The sequence below is a fragment of the Astyanax mexicanus genome, chromosome 1 (genome assembly GCF_023375975.1).
Source record: "Astyanax mexicanus isolate ESR-SI-001 chromosome 1, AstMex3_surface, whole genome shotgun sequence".
Lineage (NCBI taxonomy): Eukaryota > Metazoa > Chordata > Actinopteri > Characiformes > Acestrorhamphidae > Astyanax > Astyanax mexicanus.
The window spans coordinates 1,335,165-1,345,000 of record NC_064408.1 but is presented as its reverse complement, the minus strand read 5'-3'; the positions used below and the strand labels follow the sequence as shown (position 1 = coordinate 1,345,000).

The following is a 9,836-nucleotide window of genomic DNA, read 5'->3' as shown; positions in this document are numbered from 1 at the left end:
ATGGACGATGATATCGTGGGGGGTGGGTGTTGATTAGAAATAACTAAAAACTGACATTTACGATAGAGGAATAAAATAGGACACTTTAAAAAGATCATTAAAATGGATACATAAAAAATAAAGAATGTATATCTTATGAAGAAAAAATAATTTAATCAATAAAATAATAAAAAAATATTTCAAATGAATAAAACAATAATTAATATGAAATAAAAACTCATTTAAAACACAATCAAAGGCTTTCTGTGCGCAGAATAATAAAAGTTTCAGTTTCAAGTCATCGAAACAGCTCACCAAAACCTCAACCTTTCCTTTATATTATATATAATATATTATATTATATATTTTTTATTGCTTGTAATTTTCGTTTTTTTTCATTAATTTTTGTCATTTGACATTCAGCGACCGGAGGGCCCCCCCTAGTGGCGAGGCCCGGGACTGCAGCCCTTTCAGCCCATTCTTTTAATCCGGCCCTGCTCATATAAGGACATCACATTTCTGCTTCTCTGCAACATTATACTGAATAATTTTGCAGAACTTTAATCTATTTGTCCTCATATGGACACACTGCTGTATCATCTAGTGGCCACATGACAACATTCAACACTCCGTTTGTTTGAAATTAAGTGTTTGGGAATCCCAGTTAAAGGTTTCTACAGCCAGTTCAGACAGAAACATGGGCGAGATACAAAACTCATCAAATTTTATGTTTTAAACTATTCTCCTTATGTTTTTTTTTTTGCTCTGCTTACTGTTGAAAAATAAAAGGTTGTTTTTGGAATTATTTGGTAAAAGGTAGTTATTAAATGTTAAAATAAACAACAATTTCTAATTGAAGACATTGTTTTTTGCTTGTTAGATCCTAAAGTCAGGGTCAGGCACCTTACTCTTAGCTTGTGTTCATATTAAATAATCAATAATCAAAATGAATAAAAATAATAATAATAATAATAACAATAATATTCCGCTTCCTCTTTAAGGGAGTTTTTTCTTGCCACTGTTTTCACCACAGTAATTGCTATCTCTGTGTTGCTGCTCATTAAAGGCGTGGACCTGTTTTTCTATGTAAAGCTGCTTTGTGACATCTTTGGTTGTAAAAAGCGCTATATACAGTGAGTCCAAGAAGTATTTGATCCCTTGCTGATTTTCTTCGTTGGCCCACTAATAAAGACATGATCATTCTATACTTTTAATGGTAGATGTATTCTTACATGGAGAGACAGAATATTAAAAAGAAAATCCAGAAAATAAATCTAAGGAATATATATTAATTGATTTGTATTTCATGGAGTGAAATAAGTATTTGATCCCTTAGTATTCATTAGCAGTTCTGGCTTTTACAGACCAGTTAGACACTCCCAATCAACTTGTTACCTGACCTGAAGCCACCTGTTCTCACTAATCACTTGTGTGAAAAACACCTGTCCACAGAATCAGACAGATCACACAGATTTCAAGTCTCCAACATGGGTAAAACCAAAGAGCTGTCACAGGACCTCAGAGTCAGAATTGTTGACCTTCACAAAGCTGGAATGGGCTACAAAAAGATTAGTAAGGTGTTGGATGTGAAAGTAACAACTATTGGTGCAATTATCAGAAAGTTTAAAGAGTATAACATGACAATCAACAGACCTCGGCCCGGTGCTCCAAAGAAGATTTCGCCTCGTGGGGTGGCAATGATGCTGAGAACGGTCAGAAATCGTCCTGCAACCACTCGGCAGGAGTTAGCAAATGACCTGAAGGCAGCTGGGACCACAGTTTGCAAGGAAACAATTGGCAACACTTTGCGCAACAATGGATTCACATCCTGCAGTGCCCGAAAGGTACCCCTGCTGAAGAGAGCACATGTGGAGGCGCGCCTCAAGTATGCCAATGATCATTTGAAAGATGAACCAAGTTATTGGGAGAAGGTTTTGTGGTCAGACGAGACCAAAATTGAACTTGTGTGGAGGAAGAAAAATGCTGCCTATGACCCCAAGAACACTGTGCCCACCGTCAAGCATGGAGGTGGAAGCATAATGTTTTGGGGGTGTTTCTCTGCCAAGGGTACAGGGCTACTTCACCGCATCACTGGGAAGATGGATGGAGCCATGTACCGCACAATCCTGAGGGACAACCTCCTCCCCTCTGCCAGGGATCTGAAAATGGGCCGTGGTTGGGTCTTCCAACATGATAACGACCCTAAACATACAGCAAAGGATTGGCTCAAGAAAAATCACATTAAGGTCATGGAGTGGCCCAGCCAGTCGCCAGACCTCAATCCGATCGAAAATCTATGGAGGGAGCTGAAGGTCAGAGTTGCCAAGCGACAGCCCACCAACCTTCATGATTTAGAGAGGATCTGCAAAGAAGAGTGGGCCAAAATTCCCCCTGGTGTGTGTGCTAAACTTGTGGTTAACTACAACAAACGTCTCACCGCTGTGCTTGCAAACAAAGGCTTTGCCACTAAGTATTGAGTGTGTTTGGCAAGAGGGATCAAATACTTATTTTCCTCATTGAAATACAAATTAATTAAAATATATTCTTTAAAATTATATTCTGGATTTTTGTCTTGATATTCTGTCTCTCCATGTTAGAATATATCTACCATTAAAAGTGCAGAAGGATAGTGTCTTTATTAGTGGGCAAACAAAGAAAATCAGCAAGGGATCAAATACTTCTTGGACTCACTGTATATAAAATTGAATTGAATTAATAATAACAATAATAATACATGGGAAAATTATACTTTCTAAAGTAAATGCAGAGTGAAGTCATTTCTAGCCGGTTGCTATGCTATCCAAAGTGCCGTTACTACTGTAGATGGTTCTCAGGCTGTTCCAGGTGGTTGTGGTGCTTTGGTGTCTCAGATGATGCCTATGGTTTCTATATTGTACTGTTGATATGGCACACCAGGTGGTTGCTATGCTGTCACAAAAAAACAATTGCTACGATATCCCTACTATGCTGTTCCAAGCTGTTGCTGTGTTGTTGTTACTAGGCCTTTGGTATGGTTCTCTATTTAATGGTGGTTCTGCAACCATTTGCAATGTGGTTGCTATGCTCTTCTAAAAGCTGTTGCTATAGTGCTGTTCTTAACGGTGGCTCTGCAATCAGTAGCAATGTTGTTGATATGGTCTTCTAAAAGCCGTTGCTATGGCACAGTAGTTAATGGTGGCTCTGCAAAGCTCTTCTAAAAGCTGTTGCTATGGTGCTGTAGTAAATGGTGGCTTTGCAATTGGTGTCAATGTGGTTGCTTATGCTCTCCTAAAACCCTACCAACCTCCTGCAACACCATAACAACCACCAAGCAAAAGCTTAGAAACCAGGTTTTTGCAGGGTGGTTGTCATGGTGTCGCAGATGATTGGTGGGGGTGTTGCTAGTGTACCAATAACAGAAAAACTCAAGAGAGGTGCAGAAACATCGACCGTTGTGGAGCTGGTACACTGTTGCTTTGGCACTCCAGGTGGTTGCTATGGTGTACCAGTAATACAGTAGGGTACTAACACACACACACACACACACACACTCTTACCCGGAGGCTCTGGGAGGGAGTGAACTCCCATTTGAGGTCCCGGTTCAGCGCTCCGATGTTAACCCCGCGGGGGATGTAGATGCTCTTGGTGAGGTCGTTGATGTCCTTTAGGGGGCGCTGGATCCCGTCAAAGATAGATCCCATGATTCCCGGCCCCAGCTCCACAGAGAGGGGTTTCCCTGTCCTCAGCACAGGGTCTCCCACAGACACGCCGGCTGCACAGCGCTCAGGAAAATACACACCGATCCGGTCTGATACTTTTTGCAATAACTTTTAGCTTTAAAACTAATCTTAGGGCATTTTTTAATAAATCAGTTAATCACACTCTGGAGTGGTTCTGTTTGTGGTGTGAACATGATCCGACCTCAATCTGACCCGACTATCAAATATACTCCTCATATTTTAGCTAAAAGGCTTTTCAGGTGCAGTTTAAACTGATTTATCAATCAGATAATTACTATGCTGCCCCATGCTAATCTGTTTTATACTAAAAGCCACGCACCCGTTAAAAACACTGTGCTTAAAAGCAAAGCAGTGAATTTTCTACATCCAAGGTTAAAGCACCATCACATTGCACAACTATACGTGCTGGTCTGACCAATCAGAGGAGAGAACACGCTCCATATATGTCCATATTTTAGCCTGGTTTCTACATTATGTAAATTAGGTTTTAGTTTAATTTTTAAAACAGTTCTTTTTTCAGTGTTTGTTTTATTTTGTTTATTTTTTAGTTAAGAAAAAATACTGCAGTATTATAAACAGTAAAAACAAAAGGACCCAATATTGATTTATATTTGCAAGACAAAATATATTTTATATTTTGGCCCTTTTTTGTTTATTTAACGGTCGATTAGCAGTATTATAGAGGCCTCTGGAAATATATTTAGTATGTTTATGAGTAATCCAGTCAGTTCCCAGTGAGTTATGTGTGTGTGTGTGTGTGTGTGTGAGGTATGAGTGTGTATGTGTGTAAATATACTCAGGAGGAAGTGTGTGAGAGGAAGTGAGAGATGGAATAAACGTGTGAAGTGGAACTCATGGCAGTCTCTAAGGTATCCAAGGTCATGGTACAATGTTGCAATATGGTTGCTAAGGTGTGGTAAGTGGCTTAGTGGTTGCAATATACTTTTTAAGGTGTTGGTAGATGATTGCTGTGGTACCCAAGGTGGATGGTATGGTGTTGCTAACTGGTTGCTAAGGTGTTGTGATTGTTGTTATGATGTTGCCAAGTGATTGCTATGGTGTTTCCAAGTAGCTGCTAAGGTGGTGCAATGGTTTCCCTGGTGGTTGCTATAGTATCTGTGTGGGTTGCTTAAGGTGGTGCTAAATGTTTGGTAAGGAGTTGCAATCGTATCCCTGGTGGTTGCTATGATGTTGCTAAGTGGTTGATAAGGTGTTGTGATGGTGGTTGCAGGGGTATTCAAGGTGATTCAAGGCTTAAGGTGGTGCTAAATGTTTGGTAAGGTGTTGCAATTGTTGCTATGAGGTTGCCAAGTGATTGCTAGGTGGTAGGAAGTAGCTGCTAAGGTGTTGCGATGGTATCCGGTGTGGCTGCTGAGATGTTGCTAAGTGGTTGATATGGTGTTGCAGTGGTATCTGTGGTGGTTGCTATGGTGCTGCCAAGTGATCGCTAGGTGGTTGTTTCAGGTATTGCCATGGTATCTGTGATAGTTGCTATGGTGTTGCTAAGGTGTTGTGATAGTATCCATGGCGGTTGCTATGGTGTTGCCAAATGTTCGCAATGTGGTTAGCTTCTGCATTTTTACCCCCTATTTATTCTTAATATGGAAAAAAGAGACCACAATAACACTTAAATTTAAATTTTCAAAAATTCTGCAATGCCCAAATCACACAGATGGTCTCTCACAGGTAATATGAACAGGGATAACAGTATATCTGTAATTAGTGAAGGATACAGGTCTCCTCGTACACCTGGATGGTTGCCATGTCTCCCTCCAGACGGATGATCTCCCCCACCAGCTCACTGTGCCCCACCCTCACCAGCTCGTACATCGCAGCTCCCGCCATGCTGGAGGCCGTCACCACTGCGGCGTAAACACGTATCAGAACATATTCTTACCCAACACAGTGACTAGTGCTGGGAGGTATGATCAAAAAATTATATCACAGTAAAACACTCAATGTTTATGCATTTAAAAAAAGAGACATTTATCAAAAGCTCTACTGCACTCCAGCGGTCTAAAGCGCTGCCACTATGAGCGGGAGGTCGCAGGTTCGAACCCCCACTCATGCAGCTTTACCATCAAGCTGCCGGCGCTCAGAGGGAGCACAATTGGCCCAGTTTCTCTCTGGGTGGGTACAGTACAGTAGATGGCGCTCTCTCTTTCCCCTCATCACTCCTAGGGTGATGTGGATCAGCACAAGGCTGCGTCTGTGAGCTGATGTATCAGAACCGAGTCACTGCACCGCTTTCCTCCGAGCGTTAGCGCTGTGATGCTACTTGGAAATGCTACAGCATCAGCAGCAGCTCAAAAAGAGGCGGAGTCTGACTTCACATGTATCGGAGGAGGTGTGTGCTAGTCTTCTTAACCCTCCTGGTGTGTTGGAGCATCACTAGTGATAGGGGGAGGAGTCCTAATGAGTGGGTTGGGTAATTGGCCGTGTAAATGGGAAAAATGGGAAAAATTAGAAATAAATTTATACTGCACACAATTAATTAATACATTCAGTTCAATGTGCATTAAAATGATCCTTCCATCTACATTATTAATATTTAAACAGGCCTGTAGTTACTGCTCTTGAAGTTTATTTTCATCTCTTATCCAGAGTTTTAGGGAGTTTTATCTCTTGTACTAAATAAATGATTCTGTACCCAGATCCGATTCTGGGCTCATCTGGGGGACAAGAGGAAATTTCTCAGAGCTGTGGACTGATTGCGCAATTCTATTCCTCCTTTTTCTGAGTGAATAATTGCTGTTTGCTGTTGTTTTTCTATTTTTCTCAGATAAAAACACTCATGCAGTGAGGAACAGCAGCAGGAGCTCTTCAGATAAAGTGCTGTTCTCATTTCTCTCCAGGCTAGACAGAGCGAGACGAGTGTTTGACTCCACAGGGATGAGCTACCATCACTCCAGTGCGTTAGCTTGTTATGCTAACTGGCTAGCGTTAGCTAGTGAGCCGTGTCAGTGTGCTTCTTTGGTGGTTCTATTCTGCACAGCACTCTGCAGCACCTCTAGTGGTATGGCAGTATGTGAAAAAGCATACCGGTTTTAATTTCCCCTCCAGTATATCAAATAAAACGATATACCGCCCAGCACTAATTGTGACCACAATAGAACAGAACAGAGACTCACCGGGTCCGGAGACGCCGTGAACAAAGCCGAACTGTCCCTCCCGATCTTCATCCCGAATTTTGGGAAGCTTGGAGAAATCCATCCTGAGTGAGAGTGTGTCTGAGTGACGAAAAAAGAGAGAATATAGTTATAAAATAAATAAAATGTGCTTTAAATACCGTATTTTATCCAAGCAAAGTTCGTTTTTCCCGTCTAGCAGCTCCTGAGTGGCGTAACTGTCTAAGCGCAGACTCTGTTGTGTGCTGTGTTTCTTCCCAAACTGCAGCTCAACACGCTTGGAGGAGAACACTACACAACTGCTAACCCTGATACCTCAGCTAGCTTAGCAGACGACGATCATAGCATCACATGATTGGAGGGGTGAACAAATAATTTAAAGATAAAATTCATTAAAATAAATAAATAAATAAATAACGTATATTTGCTTGTATTTTATTATTAGAATAGTATATAGTAACATATCTACTTATAACACTGCTTTGTGATTATGTTTATTTTACACAAAAATACTAAATAAATAGCATTTTATACTACACTGCTGTATAAAATTATACAACGACGTATCTATTGTAAATTGATCTATACATCAGTACATATTATTTAGTAAATAGTAATTTTTTTAAATTCATTTTTCTATTTAGATTCTTATTATACTAGTTGATTATTATTCATTTGTCCTTTTTAGCATTTTTCTTTATTTTAAATTTGATAAATTCTTAACTTTTTATGTGTTATTTTTTATGGTTATTATTATTATTATTATTATTATTATTATTATTATTATTATTATTATTTTATTTTATTTATTGTTATATATGTCTTGAATTTGTTATAAACTGTAAATGCTAGGCTGCACTGTAAATAAGGGTCACCCTCAATGTTCTCCTGAGTTTAAATAAAGGTTGGTTTCTATAATTGAATTCAGCACAGTCTCTCTAAATACCTCACTTGGGCGTTAACTCTAATTATAGACTCTACTTATAGACTACTGTAACACACATAATATATCTTAAATTAATTGTAATATTCTTTTTTTATATTCTAATACTTTTCTGTAATCTATTAATTTTCTGTTTCTTTTAATATTCTATTAGAAATAATTTTAATGGTGCAGCAGCTTTTAGTGTATTTTTAGTTTATTTAGTATATTTATGTCCACTTAATTTACATAGTGTATTTCTGTATATTAAGAAAGAAATACATATATTTAAAATATAGAGATAGCTATTTTAATGTATATTGATTATAATTAGTTAAAGTATAAGTAGTACTTTTTTTTGCATTAGTAGCAGTATTTATAGCATTTTTTTAGCAATGTATACTAAGTGTATTTCTATATATTTAATATATTGCTGTATATTGAATGCATGTGTCTTTGTGGCTATGTGTTAGTAATATATATGTAGGTTTGTACATATTAGTTTATTGTTGTATTTTAAGCAGCAGTGTGTGTGTTTTAATGGATTTAGTACATTTAGAGCGGTATATTGTGTATATTTTGTATATTTCTGTGTATTTAAGATTTATTTTTAACATTTCTAATAAATGCACAGATGCATGACATCCTTAATTAAATGATACATGAACTATAAAGTAAAATAAAAGCCTAAAATCGAATTAAATCCTAAATTAAGCTGAAATAAGCTTGTTTTTCGAATTAGCCGTTCCACCTTAAATGTTGCTGCAGTTGCATTCTGGCGCCTCGGGCGCCAGAATGCAACTGCAGCAACATTTAAGGTGGAACGGCTAATTCGAAAAACAAGCGAGTAAATTAGAGCAGTTAAAAGCTAAAATCAATTAAAAACGAGCTTAAAACGAGAAATATCAACTAAAAAACACAATTACATGAATAAATCGATATAAAACAGTAAAATAAGGCTGAAATCGAGCTTGTCTTACCGTTTTACTATGAGAACAGAGCAGAAGCAGAGCTGAACAGTCACGACACTGATCAGCTGACTGGACCTGGATTAACCCCTTTAAACCCCTTTAACCCTTTACTGACCACATCCCTCCTATATATTACATTTATTATTACATATAACACACAAATCAGAGCATATTTATACAGATTCTCACTTATATTCTTATTAAATTAAGGGAATATTTATGATATATTTCCTTAAATTTTCTTACAGTGTAATTAATAGGCAGAATTGTTTTATTTGTATATTTATTTACAAGATATATGCTCATTATAAAACTTATATCAATCAGTATTACTATATGTTTTATTACTATGAATCTTACTATGCTTTCGTTCGAAAAATATTTAATTTTTGCAAAGGTCTTTTTTTTTAAATGTATTTATTTATTTAGCTATTGTTTTAATTATTTATTTACTTATTGATTTATTTATTTGTCTAGTCATTTCTTTATTAATGTATTATTTTTCTATCATCTACTCATTTCTATTTTTATTAATTTATTGATTTATTTATTTATTTGTCTATTCATTTCGTTCTTTCTTTCTTTCTTTATTTGTCTATTTCTTTCTTTTTCTTCTTTCAATTCATTTCTACCTTTATTTGTTTATTGATTTATGTATTTGCCTATTCATTTATTTCAATTTCTTTATTTTTCTACCTTCTATCCCTTTCTATCTTTTTTTTTACTTATTGATTTATTTTTTTATGTATTTATTTAATTGTCTATTTATAAGCAATGCATTAATTATCTGCGTTTGGATCTTTTATTTATTTTAGGCCAGTTTTTGGCTAAAAATATTGTTTTACTTAAGATACAGCTTTTACTTTTAATATGTGAAAGAGTGCATAATTTATACACTTTATTTATATTCAGCCTTTGGGATAAATATTTTATTTAGTTATTTACATGTTTTGGTTTTAGACATAAAAATCCTTTTTGTGCATCCCTATTATGAACGTACTTACCTATTTTGTAGATTGATTGATTGATTGATTGATTGATTATATATTACCTAAATTAAACTAAATTTACCATAATTTACTTTATAAGTATATACAGACTTTGATTCTGAAGTGTT

General features: G+C 36.7%; 1 protein-coding gene across 1 annotated transcript in view; it reads right to left on the bottom strand.

Annotated features, from left to right (window-relative positions):
* The window catches only part of LOC103045016 (V-type proton ATPase catalytic subunit A-like), a 26,869-nt gene extending 18,051 nt beyond the window's left edge, over positions 1 to 8,818 (bottom strand). Inside the window, exons 1-4 of the mRNA XM_022664226.2 lie at positions 8,729 to 8,818; positions 6,830 to 6,928; positions 5,432 to 5,560; positions 3,516 to 3,730 (exon numbers count right to left, since the gene is read on the bottom strand). Of these exons, the coding sequence (XP_022519947.1) occupies positions 3,516 to 3,730; positions 5,432 to 5,560; positions 6,830 to 6,911 (426 nt within the window). The 5' untranslated portion in view covers positions 6,912 to 6,928; positions 8,729 to 8,818. The remainder of the gene's footprint in view (positions 1 to 3,515; positions 3,731 to 5,431; positions 5,561 to 6,829; positions 6,929 to 8,728) is intronic.
* Between the last annotated feature and the right edge of the window lie 1,018 nt (positions 8,819 to 9,836).